Raw genomic sequence first — 24,111 nt, 5'->3', positions numbered from 1 at the left:
GCCATCAGAGAACCTGAAATGCATTTTAGTCAAAGTTGGGTGAAGGAAATCAGTCCTTCATGCTAAAGGTTACATATCTGCTTCTCTGGCTCCAGCAATATCGAAGGGGCACTTTAGAGCACTTGCACTGAAGCCTTGTCTTAAAAAAACCCCTTCTTTCCTCTTGATTGCTGTGTCATTCCATAGTGACCTTTTGGCATTGAAACCCCTGGACATAGTTTTAGAGATGCACAAATGACATTGTGTCTCCTGTGGTGCATCTTTACATACTTTCTTTTATCCCCTTGGTAGATAAAGAAGGGTTAAAATGTAAAGTATTAATTTTTTAGTACTATAAATTTGTAATGTAAATGCACCATATTTTACAGTAAATATTTTTGTACTTGCTGCATTCCCAACAATGGTTTTGGTGATCTCTAAAATATATTAATTCAGCCTTAAGTGGATTCCAATTTTTTTGCCTTTTTTTTTTTTTTGCTACTTTAAGGGTCATGTAAGTCATCTATGCTGCAGACTATGTGGTTTATTTTTAAAGGCAAAAAAGCTGAGAAGTAATTTTTTTTTTTTTTTGAATATTTTGAAAATTAGCTGTGTCTCCAAATTTATGGTTAGGATTCAAAGGTTTAATAGGTTAAATTGTTCTTAATGGTAGGGGTGGGGATAAAGAGGGGAGTACAAAGGTGATGATAAAACTGTTGTTTGAGGATTCACTGACTGCAGCCAGGTATGTGTAATAAGAGAGTAATTTTAAACTGTGATTTCAAAAGACAGAACTGGAGCCTTAGTAACACACATGACACTTGCTATGTAATAATCTTAGTAGTCTCTTTTGCATTTATTTACAACCAAATCAGAGGAATAACAGCTCTTAGTTTTTAAGTCACCTAGGCAAATTTCAAAAATAGATCTGATTTCACTCACAATCTGTCTTCAGAATAAAATGTATATGATTTATAATGAATAGTTATTCTTAAACATATAATTGAGCTTTAATTTTTCAGAACAAGCCCCAAGTAGCAAAGTCATTGCGATGCAGCTGTTTACAGCAAAATGCAGCACAAGCAAATTGCTGTGATTGTGCACTTCACATTCATTCTTACACAAAACATTCTGGTTTTCTTCAAGTCAAATCTGTGTTAATAATAATAATACACAGTTTTTATCTGGCCATGAAAAGAGCATATTTGGGGTGTTAGAAAACATAAAGAAATGAGAACGAGAAAAAATGATTCTGAAGTTAATGTCCTGGCTCTGACAGATGAACACTGCTCTGAATGGTACCTACTTTAGCGAGAAATTAATTCTGATATAGATATTGTATATTTGGATTTACTTCAGTAGTTGAAAACTGGAAAGTTACTTCAGTCATGCTCCAATATCTCTGATTCTCAGTGGAAACACTGTATTATTTGTTACATAGATTGCAGTGCTTGACAATAAAACAGAGGAATGTGAATAAACAGGGCTTCATTAAAACATCTCTCTCATTTTCTGAATACTATGCCACAGGTCATAGCAGGACACCAAGTAGCTGAACATGATCGATTTCTAGTGTGCTGGAGAGCTGTTTGTGTCTCCAAAACTACTGAGCAGATTGCCAGTTTAGAGTTTTCTCTCTTTTGTTCCATCAAGAAAACAAAATTGCTGAAGAATCATGTAGTTAATTAGAGGAAGAAAAGTAACATTTTCCAAGTGAACACTATACTTCTGTTGTTGAGGAAGAAGCTGTGATTACTAAAAGTTTTCCTAATCCTGCTTGCTTTTCCTGTTTCATGATAGGAATTTGATGAAAGGTATATGGCAATAATAAAGAAGGAGAAAATTATAGGGAAGTGTTTCCAGCTTTTCTGAAATGACTTTTGTATACCTTTTCCTCTAACTTCAATTTTCATTACACAGGCATTTCTGAATATGTACAACACTTTGGAGTATGGGAGTTTGTAATAGCTATTTTGATATTTCCACTCTTAAGCTTGTTAGTAACTCATAAACGTTTAGGAACAAGACTGTCCACATTTGTTTTTCACAGATCAGATTACTACATTCAGAGGTGCTCTTTTGTTGTTGTTTTTTTTTTTTTTGTTTTTTTTTTTTAACTCTTCCAATTCATAATTTTAACCACCTCATGTTCTTCTGTGCGGTGAGAGTTAAAATTCTCCCCAGCCCCTTTCCTCTTCGTTCTTGTTAGGTAAGGAAGGACATCTGCCTTTATAGTCTCTGTTGTATAAATATTCTAAAATGTTTTTCTCTCCTACCCAGGAGTATTGTAGTAGTACCATGGAACTTTACCAACCTGCCAGTTGCTCAGAGGTCATAACACTGTAGTCCTGTTCCTCTGTGCTCATTGCAGATGCCTGGCACGTTTGGCTGGTTCATGGCAGTTATAAATCTTGTTTCTTGCTGCATTCCAGTTTCTGTAGTTCTCTTTCATCTTTCTAATAATTCTTAGCAGTTGATTTAAACCCACACAATGTGACAAAGCTTTTTGCCTCCTGAAGTGGCTACACTGATATGACAAGTTAATTGATTCATTTTTACATGCCTGAGGTTTGCAAGAGGTTTTGAGCCTTTCTTGGTGTGGGGTGCTGTACTCGGTGCGTGTGAGCTGTTCTACAGTGAATGTGTAACTGAAATAAAAGAGCGCTCAGCACTCAGACCAATACAAAGCTTCCCAGCTCTGTAGCACAGCTGAATGTTGCTACCACAGGACCAAAAGTCCTGGGGCTTGCCGATCGTCTCTAGCACAGAAAGAAGAAAAGGGTGAGCTGGAGCACAGACCCACACTTGCCAGTCCTGCCTGGAGAATGACAAGACAAGGATGAGTTACTGTGTCCAGCAGTCCCTGCCATGCAGGCAGCCTGGTGCTTCCATCAGCACCAAGCAAACCAGCAGATGTGGCCTCGCCACACGTAGCAGGAAGGAAGGTCCTCCGTGGCCACAGCAGCCTGCTGCCCTGAGCAGGCACTGCTCTGTCTTCTTCCAGACCTTGTGCTCACTGCCATCTTTGCAAACAACTCAGAAAGGGGCAAATTTTTAGGCAGATTTTGCTGTCTGTTTTTTGGAAACTTTTATTAAGGAATATTTAGAGTTGTTAAAAATTCAGAGTGTCAGGAAATTCACCTCCTAGTAGTGGAAGAATTGGGTGCCCTAGCATCTGAGAGCTGCAGTCGTGGCTTGTTACTCCCTGCCCACGCTGCAGGGGTACATCATGTTCTGAAGCTTTGCTTTGCAGGGAATAGTACTTCTGTAATCAGCACATGATGATGAGATAATTAAGCCTTGAGAGGTTATAAGATTTATGCTGGAAATGTACAAAATATATTCTCAATATGAGTTTGCATTTGTAGCCAGCAAGACTTTTTCAGGACAATCAACTTTTTTGATTTACAATTTGGGCACTGGGCAGCAGCTGATAGCAGAACCTTTCAGCATTCAGCATCCATCAAGAAAGTGCCTCATGTTTTTAAATAAATTCACATACTGAGATTTATTGGAACCTCATAGAAGTAGTACAGAGAAGACCCTCAATAGTAAAGCTTTCTGCATCTCCAGGACCTGCTTTCTTTGTGTGCACCCACTGCAGCGGATTCCAGATTCTCTGAGAAGCTGGGGAGGTTGGTCCACAGTGAGTGTGTGATGCTGTGGTTGTGCCTTGTCTTCCTGTCCCAAGGCTTTATTGTTTATCATAGAATCATAGGGGTTGGAAGGGACCTCGAAAGATCATCTAGTCCAACCCCCCTGCCAGAGCAGGACCACCTAGAGTACATCACACAGGAAGGCGTCCAGGCAGGTTTTGAATGACTCCAGTGAAGGAGACTCCACAACCTCTCTGGGCAGCCTGTTCCAGTGCTCCGGCACCCTCACAGGAAAAAAATTATATGCTGTTCAATAACTAAGGAGCCAAGCTGCATATGAAGAGTGTGATTTCTGAGGCTGCACAAGGCTTTTGCCCTGGAGTCTTTAGCAAAGATATCTTTTTTTCTCTGTATTTCTGACAGGGTCTGTTTTGACAGAAGAATAGCTGACTCTATATTTTCTCTGTGTTTACCAGCATGTGTTTTATACGCTTACATTGCAAAACTATAAATCCCAGAATAAACAGATGACAAATTCTAGAGCGTATTTCATCCGAGGTTGGCTGGTTGCCGCAGTGTCTGCACCCACAGAGAGGAGCGTTGCCTTCCAAGCCCTTGCCTGAGCCAAAGGCATCCACTGGGAGGGGAAGTATCCTTCCTTCCCCACAGATAACTGCAGAGGTCTAAAAGCATGAGATTGGATTATACTGGATATGGTCATTGTCTGCTTTCGATCACAAATGTTACAAGTATCTTGAGGGTATGGCAAGCAGTTTTCTTTTCTCCCCTTGTCTGCCTAGGCAAAGGACATGGATTTCTGTTCTTTCTACATAAACCAGAATGTCTCCAAAGTACTGAATCAAAGCACATCATTTAGAAAAGTCTGGTGTTGTGTTGGAGGCTGCAGGTGTGGGCAGCACCTCAGTGCTCTCTTGGCTATTTCCAGTTTGGTTACCCTCAGTGCTAGGTGGGCATCCATATCCTATTTTCAGATTGAATTTGTGACACATCACCTCCCAGATATTTAGCAACTGTTTTCTCCTTTTGAAATTGCCCATTTAAAGGAATGAGAAAGTCAGAGTGTCAGCACTGATGGAGATAAGCTGACTTTTGAAGTGAGGATTGTACCGAGTTTTAGAAAAGAATAGAAGAAGAAAGGAAATGATGGGCTGGTTATTTCTGTCAATGATTGCATGAGCCACCTGTACCTTCTCTAAGTTAACTCCTTCACTAAATTCCAATTTGATGACTTGAACGGTGACTGTTGGGGTAAGTATCCTTGAAGGGAAGCAATAAAGTACAGTAAGTAGTGACAGGAACTTCACTCTTTGCTCTTTCATGACAGCAGACAAATCCAGCAAGCTCTCCAACATTCAACTCTCTCCTGGTATTTCTCTTGGTTTAATGTGACATGGATAGGGCTGTTTTTTTAGTGCCATATTTTTGCTCTCTGACCTACAGTTTCATATAAGTTAGGGGTCTGTATGAATATGTTGATTATTTAAGAACAAACATCGAATTTGGTTGTGCATTAAAATCTTGGTTTGGTTCATTTATTTATTTATTCTGTCAGTAGTCAAAACCTGATCTGCCTAGGTCTTAGTTCTGTGGTTATAAATGAAAAGCTTTATCAACATAAACTGATTTACACTAGTGGCAAGTGTGATTCCCAAACTTCAACAGCAACAGGACTCACAACTGCTACATACTGATATAATATAATTGAAGTTGATGCTCTTGTACCTGTTTGTGCCACAATTAATTTGTTTTTATAATTCCCTTTCTGTGAAGACAGATCCCAGCTGTTCATGAGCAATATTTTGCCAGACTCTGTCATTTGCATCTCATCAGAAGATTTTAGCAGTAATGCATGGTGGCTCTTCAGGGGTACAGCAGGAAGTGCCAGCACTGCCTGGGAGCTGCACTGCCAGTGAGGGTGGCAGGGTGGGGACTCCTGCATCAACCTGTGAAGCTGACTGTGTAGCTGTATCCTTCCCATTCCTCTGACTCCTATGGGATGGGCAAAAATGTTGAAAAGGGAGAGTGTGTTACTGAGGGACCTAAGAACTTTGGTTTAGTGCATCATTTAGGTGGGGTTCAGGCTGAGGTAGTAGTTTTTTCCTGTTGCCCCTGTCTTCTGCTGGTCTTGTGCGAGTGCTGGGAATCTTAAAGGCTTTCAATGAAGACAGCAATACAAAATAAATATTTTTTTTCGCTTTTTCCTTTTAAAGATTGCATGTGAATTCCTGTAGGTGTAAGAATGTCTTTTCTTTGGTTGAGGCCTTCTGCTGGCAAGTAATTGTCTTTCCAAATGGCTTCTTCTTCTTGTAGAAGCATTTTTACTGGCTTCCTTTGTGAAGTATCCATGTGCCTGGCTCTTCTAACTTGCTTTACAGAGCTTCTTAAAAATTACCCCTGAAGCACATTACCTCTTTTCCTTTCCTTACTGATTTTGCTTTTCTCTGTTTTGAGGTGTTCCCTGTATACCTTAGACAATGGGATTATCCCAGTCTTACATTTTTAGGTAGATGGACTGAAAGACTTGAGCTTTCCCATAAGTTCCTTTATTCATGCTGTGCACCAGGTATACAAATAATAGTTTGGAACTGCAAATCCTAAAGAAATATTTTCTGTAATTTTTCAGCAAGATTTAGATAGCTATATGAGATGCACTCCAATACCTTCCTCTGTCTTAGACATGACTTAACCTCCACCTTCATTGTTTATTTTTTGGAAAAGAGACATAAAATAAGACTGTGGGCAAAAAACTGGTGAAGTCATGTTTTCAATCCCATTCAGTATTTTAAATAAGCTAATTAATTATTGTAGTTTTAATCCTAAATTCTCTATCCTAATTTGTGTTGGTTTTAAAGATTATTTTGCATTTTAAAATACTTATTATCCATTTTGAGAGCAAAGATACATAGATAACAGGGCAAGACATTTTGTAGCTTGGTTTCTCCTACTCAGTATTTTTTAACAGCATCCCTTAAAATAGAAATGCAAAACTATGTGTCCTACTTTCCCCTCACTAAAATAGATGCCTTTTGTTAATTTTAGATACAGCAGAGCAGGATATGTATTAATGATATCAAAGAATCCATATGATATTCAACAGGGTCCTATCATCAAGGACAAAGGAAGTCTGACGACAGCTGTCCCCAGTGATTTGGTTTGTAAAATGTTTGCTTTTATTTCAGGAAGTTGGATGCTTTCATCTATGATGCAGCGGTGCTGAATTACAAGGCTGGAAGAGATGAAGGCTGCAAACTTGTCACAATAGGGAGTGGATACATCTTTGCCACTACAGGCTATGGAATAGCACTTCAGAAAGGATCACCTTGGAAGAGACAAATTGATCTAGCCCTCCTTCAGTTTGTTGGAGATGGTAGGGGTCTTTTCCCCTTCTTTGCTTTGTGTGTGCATTGTTGATGCAGTTCTAGTAGCTCTGAGCCTTTTACTACTGTTCTCTTACTGTCTTAAAAAAACCAAACAAATGCAAAACAAATGAGTGAAATGATTTCTCTGTGCTGAGACAGGAATTCTCTTCCACTCTAACTCACCTCACCATCGAGGACATTTATGTTTTCATATACATCACGAAGCAACACTGGTCTCCCTGTTAGAGAACATTTAAATGTGTTTATTTATTTTCTTCTTTATTTGTGCCTTTGAGCAATTCCTGAGGTGTTATCTATCAGCATGACTGTTTTCTTCTTTAAATTGTTTAGCTCAGTTCTGAACTGGGGTGAGTGATCACTAATCTAAGATGGATGAGTGTGACCTTCTGGTAAAAGAATATTTATGGAACTGAAGTAGGGTGACTGGTTTTATTTGATTTCAAACATTTGATTTTTCATTCTAACACAAAACCAGAAGAATTGTAGGTCCTTTTGGCACTTCTGCCCTGCAGAAGAAGAAAACTTACTGCACATCTTTGCTATATTTGTAGGCAGTAATAATGACTTGTTCTCCACATAGGACTTGAACTGTATTTTGATTGTAGAAATATTTCTTTGCCACAGTGAAACTTCAAGCCTTTCACATGTGCGTGCAGATGAAAATATGGTGGTTAAAAAAATTTCTGTGTTATAAGTGGTTGAAATCCTCCATCAAATTGGAATACAGGGTTACATTGTCATTTAGATTTTTATTTTTAAATAGATGCATGTGTTAACTTTGCATTTCTTTGTCAGTGAAAAAGAGGCCTTTATTGAAAAGTAAATATGCACTTAAGGCCACCACTGGCATGACACTGAGACTAAGAATGGTAAATTTCTGTATAACAGGACAGTTTAAATGGCAAAGAGCAGGACCTTAGCACAGTGCCCTCCTGCTCCATAAAACCCAAGACATTAATTTACATTCTGGAGACAGTGAGAGTGTTAGTCTTCCAGCACATGGATTTTATTCCTGTTATAGTACTAAATGACTGGAGGAGATGTAAGCATAATGACTGATACCTTTTTTCTGTTGTACATATAGAGATAGTAGTGTCTTTGTTACTGATCTCTTGCACTTAGAGAGGCTCATGGAAGAATCTTTGCTTACTTCTGCTAAGGAATTAATATAGGACCTATTATAGCTGGGTTTCAAACAATTACATATTGTTGTTTTGAACAGTTGCAATTAATTGGCTAAAATATTTTCTAGATTTTTTTATTTGTGAATAGAATATTTTTGTTTGTGTGATACTATTAAAACATGTTAGATGTTGTAATTCTGACCCATCTGAGATGGGGAAGGGGAATCAGGGAAGGTTAATTATTTGTCCCCTACTAAAGAAGAAATAGCTTTTGTAGCCTGAGGAGGATTTGTGGTGTCTTTCTCAGTGGTGGGCTAACCCCCCTCCATGTTGCCAGGGCATCACTGAGCTTTTCATTCTTTTCACCTTGCATTTTTTTCATGCTTACTCTTTCATCATTTTTGATACTTCTCATCCAACAATAAGAAGTGAAATCACAGGGAAAGAAAATAAATAGGATGGGGAGTATTTGGAGCAATTCAAGAAAAAGCTCATCAAAATACCAAAGGTACTGCATTTTTATGCATCACTTTGTCTCTGAATCAGGGAGAAAATAAAATGGATGGGAGGAAAAGGAAAAATCTTATCATGTATTTACACTTTGACCTGTGGATTTACATAGCATATGATTGCTTATACCTTTAACCCATTTTCAATAGCTGAAAGAAACTCAGTATTAGAATGTCCCTATGAATAATTTATAGAATGGCAATAGATACTGTTGTACCCAGGTGAAAGAAACTTTGTCATGAAATGGCTCTTCCTATGTTCCTTGTACTCGGATAATACTTCAGAAGATGAGCAAAAGTTTTTAAACTACAAACGGTGGGGATTGTGAATGTGTTTATGACATTTTTTTCAGTGGTTTTTTTTTTGGTGCTTGTAGAAGGCACTCTGAACAACTCATGAATGGTAAAATGTTCATTCTCTTCTTTAAAGGATCCCTGAATTTGTTCAGAAAATGGTGTGGGTGCTATTAAAGGGAATAGCAGTTGTACATGTATGATGTGTAGGATTTATTGTGTATGTTTGCTTTAGTCCCAGAAATGTTTGCTACAGTGTCTCACTTCATTGCGTCACTGATCTAGATGATAATTTTCAGACAAGAAAATTGTTCAACCAAACAAATGGGAAAAAAAGAAATGCAAAAAGGAAAAAAAATAACCCAACCTCCTAACAATTATATTGAGTTTGAAATTTCTTGTACTGAGTTATAAAGTATGTTGCAGGTGAACTGGAACAAAACACAAGAAATTAAATGTAAAGATTGATTGCCTGGAACTAGGATGACTTGATTTTGTAATCTACATCCAACATCAGTAGTTTGATGAGTAATCTTTTTAGCTATAAACTTACATAACTCTGTTTTGGTGACTTAGAAGGGATGAATCCAGAGTTCAGACCAATATCACTTTACTGTATTACTAGAAATCTCTTTGAAGTTATCTAGACTAAAAGGAAGTATGGTTGGGGGGAAAGCTCCCATCTTAAGATGATACTCCTGGGAAAGCCTCAGTGGAGTCTGAACGAGGTTGTTTAAGCAAATAGGCAAACACAAATGAAGGCAAAAATACTTCTTTCATATTTATAGCTCTTGTAGGATTTATCATTCTCTAGGACTAAGCCTATAAAAAGCAAAGGACCTATTAGTATTGAATTATTATTCAGTATATGTAATAGAACATTCATCACAGTATGGAATAATTTCAATGAATGATTAAAAATCTAATGAGTTTCATAACTGTAAGAAAAAAATTCTAATGAGCTGAACAAACAAAATTTCTTGATATGAATATTATGTTAATAAGAGGAGACAACTTTTCAGATCATGCTAGATATTTGGATAAGGACAAGTAATTTGTGTAAAAGTGTATCTGATTGCACGTACAAAACCCCATGATCTCATCTCTCTCACATTTCCACAGTACTGAGATAGGCTTTTGAAATGTGGTTTAGAGCTTTCAAATTCCTCTGCATGTGTCTTTCTCCTTCCATTTTTCTCTGTGATTTGATTCTTCCTTGCTTCTTGTATATCATTCTCCAATATATGTCCAAGCCACTTCACCTACACATTCAAATGAAATTTTTTGCACGGTGGGAACCTTTTCCCTCTTCCTTGCTAATGTAAAACATCCAAGTGAAGTATTAATAACTTGTTCATGCAGGAGCATCTCTTCATGCTTTCCAAAGCACGATGCTTTTTCTGCATTAAAGTCAATGTCTTTGAACCTTCTTTTTTGTCTTGTTGGCACTGGAAAAAAATAAATATAGCGAGCTGTAGGTTTGTGTTAGGGATAGCTTTAAGCCTAGACTGGGTGGTTTATATGTGTCCACATGAGTAGTGTTCTTATCTTGATAGTTCTACTGGGTGGACAAATTATACTGACAATTAACTGTGAAAGCAACTGAAGTCTCAGCGGAAGGCAGCAGGCTGCAAGATGCTAAATTTGTTACTCTAGCAAGGAGGAAAAGAGACAGAGGGAAAGCGGATGGGAAGGAGTTGCTGAGGAATTTAAAGAATAACTGCTTAATTGTCTCAAAAATAGATTTATCCCCAAAATGGTTCATCACTTGATGATACAGATTGTCTACGCAGGTTCATATACGTAGCCCAGTTCATTGGAAGTTGAGATGAATATATATTTGTTAGCCTAAAACTAATTGCTTTGGACCATCAAATCTTTTTAATATAAAGAGTTTGGAGTTTTTTCTTGTATAAAAGGTATGAGTGAAGTGTATTACTAGTGAATTTCTGGCTTTGTACAATCTTACCGTCTGTATATCACACCTCATTATCTGCAAAAACCTCCAGTTGCCAACTGGCATCTGCAGTTTTGTTTGAAGTAGTTGATCATCAGAGTAATTCTAATGATCAGAACATGTGGTGGTGGTTGTGCTTTTTTTTTTTTTTTTTTTTTTTTATTGTCTTGCTGTGGTCACAAGACAAAACTTTCCTTGTTTTTTTTAATAATTAAAAAAAAAATATTTCTGCTGAGACACAGAAGACTATTTCTTAATCTTCTGTTGAGAAACAGAAGCACCCAGGAGTTCAAAAACAATGAAAATGATACAGCTGCTAAGCAGCAGCACCATCGTTTTGTTTGGATCGTCCACCCACAGCCACAGGGACATGTCAGGACAGAAACGTTGTGCACTGAGGAATCCCATGGTATGTGGTTTGATTTCTTTTATAAAACTCAGTAAGAGCAGCTGGGCAGGCTGACACATCCAGAATCTAGCATGTTACCCTAGCAGCTGTAGCTGCCTTTCTGTGCTAGCTTGCCATTTGGCAAGTGCAGGGAAGGCTCAGGCACACAGCCTGTGTAACGTAAGGACTGCAACATCTGTGAAGGGACCCTTGTTCCTCCAGCTTTCAGTGGTGCAACTTTTGGCCAGCTGTCTGCAAACCCAGCTGTTGCTAACACTCCTCTGGCTTGGGCTGCGTGGTGCCAGGTAAAGCAGAGTGGTACTTTTCTAAAAACTTCCTGCAAAGTAATTTGAAAGACATTGCTTCTGAAACCTGTAGAATCATGTCTTTGGGATTTGGAGCAGAATCACTGCTGCCTAGTAGGTGAGGAGACTTTATTTTTCGTTCTCTCTCTCTCCCCCCCCTTTCATTTATGAGTAAATAAGATTATTGAACTGCAAATGACAGAGCTGCTTTGGGATTAGGAGAGTAAGAGGGCTTCAGAGTGTGCATGGGGAAGAGAAGGACAGCAAAGAGCCTTTAGCTGTGGGGGATGCAACAGAAATAGAAGGATAGAAGATGCATGACAGCAGAAATGGATGGAAATGTGGAACAGAAAACTGCTGGTAAAGCAAGCAAGTTTGGGGAGGAGTGGAAGAATATCAGCCAGCTGGTCAGGTTAAGCTGCTATTTGTGTGAGGCATTTGTATGGTGTTACCTGGAGGTCATGAGCTCAGTTATAATGAAGGTCTGGGCAGGGATCTGCAGGCAAAGAAGGGCAGATGGCATAGCTGTGTTAAACCCTTAACTCTTAAAGCTGCAACTTGTAAAGCAATTAGAGACACAGAGATGTAAAGAAGAAAACTGGTTTTGGTTTGAATTCCCACAGAGAGTCTGTTATCCCCTTTCTAATGACTTCCAGTTCTGGTTAATCTTTATGTGCTTTTTGGACAGCTTAGTACACTAAGAATTATTTTCCTGGGTAGATAATTGCTTCCCACTCCTTAGGGGTAATAGGTAACTGTGGAAATGAGATTTGCCCCCTTACATCTGGCAGAGGAAAGCTCCTGGCTATTTTTTCCCCATATTTTAGCATAAGCCTTCCAAATCACTATCTAGATGATAAGGCAGTGCAGCAGTGTGACTCACAGGGGCTGGTAAGGACCAAGCAGGAACTACGTATGTGATTCTAAGGACGACATCTCAGTGCATGCAGCCCAACAGAACACACCCACAATCCCAGTGAGTCTCTGTTTATATATTTAGTGTCCTCCTTAAGCAGTGGGTGGAACAAATGTGACTGGAGAGTGTGAGTGTATAAGTGTGGGTTGTTTGTGTAGCTGAACAAGAGTTAGAGGGATTGTAATATTGAAAGTCATGCTTAAGAGTTCTGTTAATTCATCCTTGACTAACGGGGGCATGCAGAGTGCAGTCATTAGCTCACAGTGAGTTTATTGCTGTCAGTCATCTGTGTTCCTTCTGCTATTTTTACAGGGGGTAATAATTCACAGAATAAGAGTAAGAGAGATTGTTCTGGGGGATCCAGACTGAATTTAAAAAGTTGCTTTGGTTTTATATAATTTCTTCCATGAATTGTGCTGTGTGGATCCTATAACTAGGTCAAATTGAAATTGATGAGCTCATTGAACCAAATGCACATCAGCTGGTTTAGCTCCTGACTCCTCCATTTGGGGTAAAGACCCGCTTGTGTTAGGGTCTCCAAGGATGGGGTGCTAGCTTCCTCCTTGGGCACTTGGTGGGAGTTATCACTAGACAAAGTGTGAGAGAGACTGTCCCTAAATTTGAAAACTACTGTTTGTCCAGTCAGACTAAGCAGATGATTCTGCTAGTGTGGCCACAGTCTGTTGAAGATGATGCCCTACGTCTGACCAATATGAAAATATATGTTTAACCCTTTTATTCGAGATCTGTAAGTGGTATGTGTCAGCTTTCTTCACTTGAACCTCTGTTTAGTGCTTTGTGCAAGAGTCACCACCCCTCATGCTGTCAATACCAGCCTGCTTATTTTGAGCCTTCTGCTCTGGCACATGCACTGTGACATCCTGAAATTGCCATTTGCAATCAGCACATGAAGTGTTAAGTTTATTTTTTTTTGTCCCAGAAGGAACACATGAAAGAAATTTTTTTTCTCCTCTTATGTGTAAAGATAATTAAATAGGTTAAAATTAAGGTAAGAACTTGATGAAAATATCCCGCCAGAGTACCTAAGGAAGTAGTGGAGTCAGTCTGTGAACCATCAGTGATTATCTTCTATGGATTTCATCCAAAGTAGAGCAGAAAGACACCTGTCTTTTAAAGAAGAAAAATAGGAACCCAGTGAATTATAGACTTTAGTGCTAATAAAGGTATTAAAACAAATTATTTAGCAATTTGATTGGATCATTTGGAGGACAATAAAAGAATCAAAATTTAAAAGTCAGTTTTGCAATTACAAGTCTTGTAAAGTTAATGTAATTACTCACAGAACAGGATAACTGTTCTGGCAGAGAATGTAGGTAAGTGAAATAGTAAATTCTTCACAAAGACCATTCTGTTTCCTTTCCCAAATGGTCAATGCTTTGACTGTAATCACTGTTTATATTTTGCTTATTCTTCCTTAACATAACTTTTATCTGGTGGCTTCTTAACAAGCATTTCTCCTGTGCAGAGCTAACTCCAAAGTCATATGTCTGTCAGTGTTTCTTTAATTCCTCTCCATCAAACGCTCTGTCCAGACTTCTGCTGGCATTGTTTCCCCTGGGGGCTGGCTGAATGCAACACACCTTTTAAAACCAAACATTGTCTCAGGCTTCTGACTGCTATTTTGGACTGTCATGAGTCTGTGCTTAATCTGGCTGTATCCCCAAGTCACACTGAAACTCAGCCCAGGCTTGGCTTACTTCCCAAGAGTGAAGATCAAAGGAGGTAAATCATGAGCTTTGTCTGATTTTGAGGGTGGTTTTCTACCAGGAGGAAGCTCAAACCATGGCTGTATTGACCTGGACCATGCCTTTTGGTGCTTGTCAGCAGCTGTAGGGAGGAGAAGGATAAAAGGCCTGTGGATGTGGACTTGGAGAAGGGAGCTGGAGGCACTCCCAGGCACACAGCACTTCTGATGCTTGTTACTTCTGACTACTGATGGACGTTCTTGGGTTTGCCATCAGGAGGGTACAGGGTTGGATTCTCCATCTCTGTCACTTTTCTCCATGTTTGTGTCCTCAGGGAGAGGAGAAGGAGATGTTTGGGTGCCACTCAGTCTTTAGAGGTGTCTAAACCTTGCTGCTCCATTTCTTTCATGGAATGGAGCATCAAGGTGATTTTACTATTTGTTTTTTAAATAATCAGTAATGAAGGTTTTCCTAGTCTGTTCACTTTTTGGATTTAATTATAAAAATTTGTACCTGCTTATTTCTGGCAAGTTTATAACTAGGCATGTGCTTGAGTATTATTGAAAGATCTTTTTTTATTTTACTAATCATGAGGAAGGCATAAGACAAGCTTTGAAAAAATGTTATTACCTTTCAGAAAAAGAAGAAATCTTACCTCAAACTTGCTTTTCTATAAGAACATGAGGAGAATGATGGATTACATGGATTTGGGGCTTAGTGTTTTTATAAAAAACATAATTTTCAGTATGCATACACCTTCCTGGATGCATATGTAGGTGTAGAGGAGAAAACCACTCAGAAAGCAAAGTAACATCAGTGAAATGACCCATAAGCTAGACACCTTTAATTCTCAATATCTCATGGCTAGCCCTTCACTTGGGAAGACCCTGTCTCTGTCAGAAAGGTGATTTAATGAGCAGAGCTGAGAGCAAGGGAGGATATCAGAGCCTTACAAGATGCTGGGCCTAGGAAATGAGGGAGTCTGGGGATAACAGTAATCCCCCTAAAAGAACCCCTCAGAGGTGACACATCTCCGAGAGACTATGACAAGGACTGTAAAAGGGCAGAATGTTTGTCAGTTCCAAGAGGTTGGTGTCAGAGATGGATGGCTTACCACAACCTGCAAAAAATGCTAAGGGTCGTGATGAGGGAAAGTGAACAATTCTACCCATTGATCTGTATCTTTTCTGTGTCTGGGTAATGTTTTTATTGTGAAGAAATTGTTCAGGGGGCAAACTTGGAGCTTATCACTCCTTCCCAGAATGATCTAGTGTGAAAAATGCCAGAGGTGTTGCACTAAGATGGATAAGAAAGGCACTTCTGGGATATTCAGTCAGGATGGCCAACTAGCATGATTCTGTGCAAACAGCAGTCAGAGCAGAGAGCACCACAGGAACACCCAGGAGAAATAAAAAGGGATCCAAGTACTGTTTGCACTGTAACCTAAAAATGTTGTAAATAGTCTCAAATTACCCCTCAGAGAACTAGAATTTTGCAGTTTATTAGAGAAAGCCATACTGTGTTTTGAGTGAAGACTGCAGAGGCCCAACACTGCTTGAAATGCAGATCTTTAAAATCCTTGCTTATACTGATTTTTTCACTATAAATGAGGCAGACATTTTATGATACAGTGCTATAGAAATTTTAAAAAAAATCTTAATGTAGACATCATCCAGTTATTTGTAAATTTTTCAGGTTAAATGTACTGTGAACATATTAAACAGAAAGTAAACAGTAATTTTTTTGATCAAATATATTGGAACTCTTCTACTTGTGCTGGTGTCACGATGTAATTTGTCACTGAAATCTGCAACTATTCATTTAATTGTTAATCTAGTTTACACATGGACTGAGGTAGGAAATTATAGTGGCATTACATTCCATTTAGTAAATGCCTGAAGTGAAAACCAAAAGCCTTAAAACACATCTGATTAATATTTATAAGTAACTTGAGACCCCCTTATTAGATGTAGCCATGAACTCCATTAACAAACAGTTGGTTCACTGAGGCTTGGCATTGGTACCTACTGAGGCTGCTGACTTAGATTTCCAAGGTCTGTCTTATGGAATGTTTGGAGCTCTTACATGCTAATTAGAATTGTGCACACATGGAGACAACTGAACTCTCCAGTGCCTGGTAATCACAAATTACTGGCCTTTCAATTGCCAGGACTGGTATGTTGCTATAAGCACTGTCACCCTACACATTCACCTCACAAGTTAGACCACCCAAAAGGCTTTGAAAGGCAAGAGCATTCCTCCAAAAGGACTTGATTCTTTTTAATATTTTTGCTGAAACAAAGTTTAACCAGCTTCAAAGTTCAACGTTTTGAATTCCACTTCCAGACTGTTTCTGACTTTTATAAGGAATGAATTGACACCCCAACTGAAAAGTGGCTCATACCTGAGGATTTTGTAATAAAAATGTTATGATGTCTGTAACTGTCTTTGGTAAAATGTAAAGGAGAGGAAGACCAATAAATAGACTGTGCATTTTTTCCAGTTTTGTAAGGTCAGCTATGTTGAAGTGTTATTACAGTTAAATTAACTGTTTTGTCTGTGTGTATACATACACACGTATCTGAATGTATACTGTAAATGGTAACTGACATACAGACCAGAATTGCCAGCCTAATCTGTCCATTCCCAGATAACATAACTTCATAAATATGACAATCCAATGATTCACAGTGCCTTGTGGTCTATAAAATTGTGGATTACTTTTGAGTATTAATTAGCAGTGATTTCTGTCAATGTCAGATACAACGGAAGGGATATTGCAACAGCAGGATCTCTGAGGTCTGGGATGCGTTCTTCATAGCTTGCCAGGGAACTGTCATTCATCTCAACTCAAAACAAGCTTGGTTGGTTTCTGTAGTGACATTTGTGGAAAGGTTAGTGGATTATCAATAGTTACTTTAGATGTACATGACAGAGGGAAAGAAACGCAGAGGAAACAGTAATAAAAAAAAGGTTTAAATTCCTTTGCGAATTTTGTTATGAATTGTAAAAGGGCACAGCAGTCAAACTGATGTTTGCCAATCTTAGGAGATGTGAATTTTCCTGTGGGAGGTAATGAGCTGATTGTCAGAGCTGCGGCTACTGAGGCACAGAGCAGAAATATTGCTCTCTCTTTGGGCTTGGGTTCTTTTCTGTAGCCTCTGAGTTTTATCCATAGACCTTGGGGAAGACTTGAAAGTGAGATGAGGGCAACAGTCCACTGAGATTTAGCACAACAAAAGAAAGCAAAATGTTCTAAGATATGGAAATGCAATAACGAACCCCAATTGTCTGTTAAGTGACAGCATGGCGAAAGCCATACTGTTACAATTAATAATTTATTGTCCCTGTGTCCTAGATTAGCAGACTTTTAGAGATTCATTAGGATTGACTGTCTTCTTTGGGGATGCTCTTGGGTATTTTGGAGATTGAGTACTGTAACTTGGGAGAAGATACACTGCATTTTTCCAATGTAGAGGTTCAGTTCATGCTTCATGCACAAAATTGAACTCAGAATTAACTAGGAACCAAATAATCTCATAAATTTGTGAAATGTCCTTGCTAAGTGCCTCAGTCCTTGTCCTTTTGACTTCAGTTTTTCCTTTGCATTCTATGAGAAGCAATTTCTCTATCACAGTCTTGTGTTCCACTTCCAACTTACACATCCATATTGTCTGTGGGCTACAGCTTTCCTAGTGTCCTGGCACTCTATCCTGCAAGATGCTCTTGCAGAGCAGGTCATTGATCTTCTAGTCTAGCTTGAAGATAGCTGAAATGTCATTATAGATTCTAGCCATTTTTTTTCTTACGTTTCATCCAATGATGTATGGATTATAATGCTAAAAAGGTAATCCCTAATCACTGGGTAAGCATTAGCAATCTGTAGCAAGGGAATTTTTCCTCATATTGAAGCCATATCCTAAACTGGGAACGACACCAAGCCAACTAATTACTGTACTTTCTGGGCTGCCATATTGCCTGTTGTATTTTCTAGAAACAGTGAAGTCTATGTCATTAAATATAATAATAGAATTACTCAGCTGACTGTAAGAGATTAAAGAGTATCCCTAAGAGAGTAAAAAGGCAATGCTTCAGTAAGAACAACACTAAATGTTTGAAAATTAAATTATCATGCAATAGAAAAAAACAGTCTTGGCACCAACAATTACAGTTTCTTGCACACCTTGGTCCATGTTGGCAGTAGCAACTACTGCTAAGTGATGCTGTCCTTCATCTGAGGCCAAATCTCATCAGCAAGATACAGCTTCTAAGTCTAAGAATCTGCTTCCTTTGCTTTAAGTAACTAAAGCATTTTAATGGCAGCAAGGACCTGGTACAGCCAGAACCAGAACCCAGGAATGCTGTTTCAGGGACATGGTGATACCATTGATCTCCCTGCTGCTGTGCAGGAGCAGGCAGAGGCAGCTGCAAAAGGTCAGAGGAGATTGTAAGAAGAAACGCCAGGTGAGCAGAGGGAGTGTCCAGGGCACCACGAGCCAGAAGGCTGTGGAGAAGGCCAGAACTGTGTCTGAAGGAGACTAGTGGTTACAGCTAAAATTTTAAAACAGAAACTTAAACAGGCTTCATAATTTATTCCTGCAGGTATCCAGGGATTAAATGAGGTTTATTGTTTTTGTTTGTTTGTTTGTTTGTTTTTCTGTAGAAACACAGGTAGTGTATGAAACACAATAAGCTTTGCTAATACTGTATCATGTACAACCATTTTTTCTCACTTATTGTGTGTGCTGTATGGGTAAAGCTGCTCAAGCTTTCCATTTCCAATACAACAGTACTGTAACGTTCAGACATAATGCTTTGGATGATTTCACATCCACTGTTGGTGGTTGTCATTTCTTTGCCATAAATGAAAGTATTTTTCATTTTCATTCATCTTTTTTGGGGAGGAAAACCAGAAAGTTTTGATAAATATCTTTTCTTTCTAAAATGCTTGTAGATCAGAAAGTGGTTTAAAATTGCATCATCTCCAAATCAATTAATCTTTCACTGAAATGCAGCCAACTATGAGAGGAAATGTGACTAATGATACTGCAGTGGTGGATCAGTGCAGCATCTTGGGGCAGCTGGACCTGGTTGCTACTGCTCATGTTGAATTTTTAAACCAGCCGTTTAATCTTTGTTGTTTTGATAATCTGTCTTTTAACATTCAAACATCTTAGCCTGGGGGGCTGGAGTAAAAACATGGCAGGGATATGTCCATGGGGGGGTCTGCGTGTGCGCTGGCACCTCTGGAGCACACACAGGGGCTCGCTGCCAGCTGGACCTACAGATGGGAGCTGCACCAGTGGCACCTCTTGGACTGGAATGGGAGGAGCCTCCTGGGTCTGAGCGTGCACCAAATGCAGTCCTGGTGGGTGAGGTGGAGGAATCCCCTGGGACAGGAACCCTCCTGTTCTGGTCTCTGTAACAAGTGATGCTTCCATTTATAACAAGTGGAAGAAAGTTTTATCCAAACCACAGATCCTGCTTTCTAGAGCAGCCAGCTACCCACGGAATTTATGAAACCTGAGGACATCTGAAACTAGGGTGCTCTGAGTTGAAATCTGCTATATTTGCAAATCCTTAGTAGGTAAGACTAAAGTGCTCTACAAATGAGTCATTAAATGGTGCTGTATTTTTAAACTTGCAAAGGCTTCTGAATACTGTGAACAGCAATTTTTGCATTCTAACTGGTTTGACTCCTTGTTCTCCCTAGGGGAAATGGAAGAGTTAGAAACCCTGTGGCTGACTGGTATTTGCCACAGTGAGAAGAATGAAGTCATGAGCAGCCAGCTGGACATTGACAACATGGCGGGAGTGTTTTACATGCTGGCAGCAGCCATGGCACTCAGTTTAATAACCTTTGTCTGGGAGCACTTATTTTACTGGAAACTTAGATTCTGCTTCACGGGAGTCTGCTCAGATAGGCCAGGATTGTTGTTCTCAATCAGCAGGGTTAGTATTACTTTTGTTTCCCCCCTTCAGACAACAGACAGGCTAAATGCTACCTCCCTAAAACGTTGTGTTTCCTCTTATTCCCACTTGGAGATTTGAAATACATGCTAGAGCATCACTGCAATGATCTAGAGTAGTCAGCAGGCTTAGGGTGTATTTGCACCCCATGGTAAGTCTTTTCTCCATTGGATTATTCCAAGGTATTAATTATCATACGTCCTAATAATCAATAATCAAATGCTGAAAAAAAACACATTTAGGGGAAATTTTGATGTGGAAGTGGTAGCACTGCTCAGGTGCAGGAAACATTCATTTCCAGAAAAAAAATCCAGACAAAATAAATACTGAATAGATGACTGATATTAGCTCTCAGTTTTATGTATTTCTTAAACAAGTGGATTTAAGTGAGAAAAATATATTGGAATATTTTTATAAGCTTTTCTTGAAAGAAAAGTTTAAATAAACCATATAAGAAAAGGTCAAACACAAGTGTTGTTTGTGTTTGGTTAGACACTAAGACAGGTTTGAATGATAACTTTACTAAAACCAAAGTTGTTCTTATATTTTTGACAGATTAGATTTTCTTTGGCTGTATTTTTTTTTTTTAAATGCTACTTTCCTGAGGTAATTAATTTTGCTGGATTTTTTTTTTTATATAGCTGAGGAGAATTGAAAATGATACTAAAATGCCTAATTGCTTTAAAATGTGCTGAAATTACTCTGAGTATTGGACTCACATGAGTAAATTGGACTGTATTGGAACTGCATTAAAAATACTCTGCCCTGCCCTGCTGGAGATTGTGTAGAAAAGCATACACACTTTAACCTCCACATTTCACATTTAAACTTTATACTTTGGGCTTTTTTATGTGTGAAATTCTCCTAACCAGAGCAGGGAGGAAAAGGTACTTATTTCAAAGGCAAATTTCTAAGACGTACAAGTTCATAGGACTGGAAGGGTCAACTGAGCTCACAGGATTGACCAAAGAAGCTGGAGTCAAAAGAGAGGCTTCAGACTTCTGCTCACAATGAACTAGAATTCAGGCTTCAGAAGGAGCTGGGATTTCTTCATATGGGCTAGGATAGGAAATGGAAGAGCTAAAATACAATGACTAGAAGCCTTTTTAGGTCAGTGAAAGGGAAGAGTAACTTGGCTTCCAAGAAAATAGCCTGACTGCAGTTTTGTTTAGAGGGGTAACTTAATCGCTGTTTTAAAATAATAGTTACATTTTGTGATAAAACTAGGGAACCTTTTGGAGTCCCTTCTAATCTTGCTTTCTGGAATAAGCAAAGGAAACCAACACGGACCACTGATTCATCAAACACTGGCAAATTTTTCTGCTTTACAGTTACAACAGATATGGCAGAAGTTATTCTTCCATATCCATGTAAAGAAATGTTAAAAGAATAGATACGTACTTTGAATATTTCCAGTCCTAGATAAATAAGGCTTAATTTTTCATTATCGCTAATTAAAAATAGAATGGAAGTATTTAAAATTTATACCTAGTGACTTACTTTGTTTTATATTATTCGTATTGCAGGGTATTTACAGCTGCATTCATGGAGTACACATTGAAGAAAAAAAGAAGTCTCCTGACTTTACTTTGACCAATTCCCAGACCAACATGTTAAAACTACTGCGAACAGCGAAAAATATGACCAATATCAATCCTTCAAGAATCAACTCTCCCAAAAGAACAGCTGATTTTATTCAGAGGGGTTCCTTGATTATGGACATGGTCATGGATAAGGGAAACTTGATATTTTCTGATAACAGATCCTTTCAGACAAAGGACAACTTTTTTGGTGACAACATGAGTGAACTGCAGACACTTCCTAGCAATCGACACAAGGACAATCTTAACAACTATGTTTTCCAGGGCCAGCATCCTCTCACACTGAATGAGTCCAATCCAAATACAGTAGAGGTTGCAGTAACAGCAGAGGCAAAGGTGAACTCCAGACCCAGGCAGCTTTGGAGGAAATCTGTTGAATCTTTACGTCAAGAATCTGTCCGTCAGAGCCAAGGCTCCCAGAGAGAAAACGGGTCAGAAGAAAACAGGCAGCTCTCAGTGAAAAGCCAAAGGTACCTTCCTGAAGAGATTGTTCATTCAGATGTGTCGGAGACATCAAGCCGAGCTACTTGCCATATGGAACCTGAAAACAACAACAAGCACCACAAAACGAAGGACAATTTCAAAAAAAGGACAGTGGCATCAAAATACCCAAAAGACTGTAGTGAAGTGGAACTGACATATCTGAAAACCAAACAAAGTTCTCCACGGGATAAGATCTACACGATTGATGCTGACAAGGAGCCAGGATTCCGCTTGGACACACCTCAGTACATCGAAAACATTGTCCTTCCAGAAACTATAGAGTTTCCTGATGTTTATCAAGATCACAACGACAACTACAGGAAAGCAGAGCATGCTAACAGGACTCCCTTGCATAATGAAGACAGTCTTCCAAATAATGACCAGTATAAACTTTATACAAAGCACTACACTTTAAAAGATAAAAATGCTTCCTTAGTTGACATGAACGATAGATACAGACAGAATTCCACCCACTGCAGGAGCTGTCTTTCCAATTTGCCCACTTATGCAGGACACTATTCAACCAGATCTCCCTATAAATGTGATGCATGCTTGCGGATGGGGAACCTCTATGATATTGAAGAAGATCAGATGCTGCAGGATACAACGAACTTATCACTTCCTGAAGAAATATACGAACGTAGTTGGTCACAAAACAATGCTCTGCAATATCATAAAAAAAATAAGTTGAGGATTAGCAGGCAACATTCTTTTGATAATATCGCTGATAAGTCCAGGGAAATTGATATTGGAAGACCTTCTCGTAGTATAAGCTTGAAAGAAAGAGAGAAATTTCTACAAAGTAGTCCATATGCAAGCATGTTTAGTGTTCCCTCAAGCAAACTGTTGAGGAACAAGGCCTCACTTTTAACTCATTCTCTAGAGGACAGTAAGCGGAGCAAGTCCCTGTATCCTGTTCACTCGGATGATAATCCCTTTCTGCACTCGTCTCGTGATGACCAGCACTTGTCTCTTAGGCGAAGTCCAGCTGACCTTTATAAACATTCGTTGCCAACAAGAGGAAGAAATGATAATTATTTAAGGTCATCTATAAAATCTACAGCATCATACTGTTCCAGGGATGGTCGGATCCATAATGACATGTACATTTCAGAGCATGTTTTGCCTTATGTTGCAAATAGGAATAGCTTGTACTCAACTCCAAGGGTTTTTAATTCCTTTAGCAATAGACGTGCGTGTAAGAAAATGCCTAGCATTGAATCAGATGTTTAAATTATCCATGAACACTTTATCTATAGGGAAAAAATAGTTGCCACCATCTTAGAGGGAGAATTTATCCTTTAACGGTGTCCTGCTATGGTAAATGATACGTAAACCTCTCCCTTTCCCAGTGTACTTTTGTACATGAATAGGTAAACTAGAATGCTCTTCACTATCCTTTTAAAACACATCTTGTTGAAAAGGGTAAAAGCCATTTATGTATGCTTTATATATAAATGGCAAGCTGTGCTGAAATAGCCCAAATATATGTTGGCAACTATGCTCTTTTGTATCTAATTATTTTACTATTTTGGTTATTCTAATTTATGTTGCTAAGTATCATTCAATGTACTTTTGTCCTTAGAAATGTTTAATGATTTTCTAGTACTGGATAAGCAATATGGTATGCATGTAGTATGACACAGACAAAAGAATTAGGAATGCATTTGCACAGGTTCTAAAGCAAGACTCTAAAAGAGAACAGAAAGCTAGACTTTCAAAAGTATATTTTAGCTTCATATTCATTTTCAAAGCCAAATAATAATTAAAAAATACCCAAACCCAGGACCTTAATATATAAAATACAGTTTGTTAGCACAAAATTAGTATGTTCATTCTAGACTGACAGAAAGTAAATGGGGAGGCTGTAGGCCCTAACATG

The 24,111-nt window shown here is 38.7% G+C and overlaps 1 protein-coding gene across 1 annotated transcript in view; it reads left to right on the top strand.

Annotated features, from left to right (window-relative positions):
- GRIN2A (glutamate receptor, ionotropic, N-methyl D-aspartate 2A) overlaps positions 1-23,462 on the top strand; it is a 170,882-nt gene extending 147,420 nt beyond the window's left edge. The window contains exons 10-12 of the mRNA XM_008943054.1: positions 6,776-6,963; positions 19,889-20,127; positions 21,672-23,462. Of these exons, the coding sequence (XP_008941302.1) occupies positions 6,776-6,963; positions 19,889-20,127; positions 21,672-23,462 (2,218 nt within the window). The remainder of the gene's footprint in view (positions 1-6,775; positions 6,964-19,888; positions 20,128-21,671) is intronic.
- The last annotated feature ends 649 nt before the right edge of the window (positions 23,463-24,111 follow it).

This window comes from Merops nubicus, unplaced genomic scaffold (assembly GCF_000691845.1).
Source record: "Merops nubicus isolate BGI_N331 unplaced genomic scaffold, ASM69184v1 scaffold14746, whole genome shotgun sequence".
In the NCBI taxonomy this organism is placed as follows: Eukaryota; Metazoa; Chordata; class Aves; order Coraciiformes; family Meropidae; genus Merops; species Merops nubicus.
This window is presented reverse-complemented; position numbering and strand designations above follow the sequence as displayed.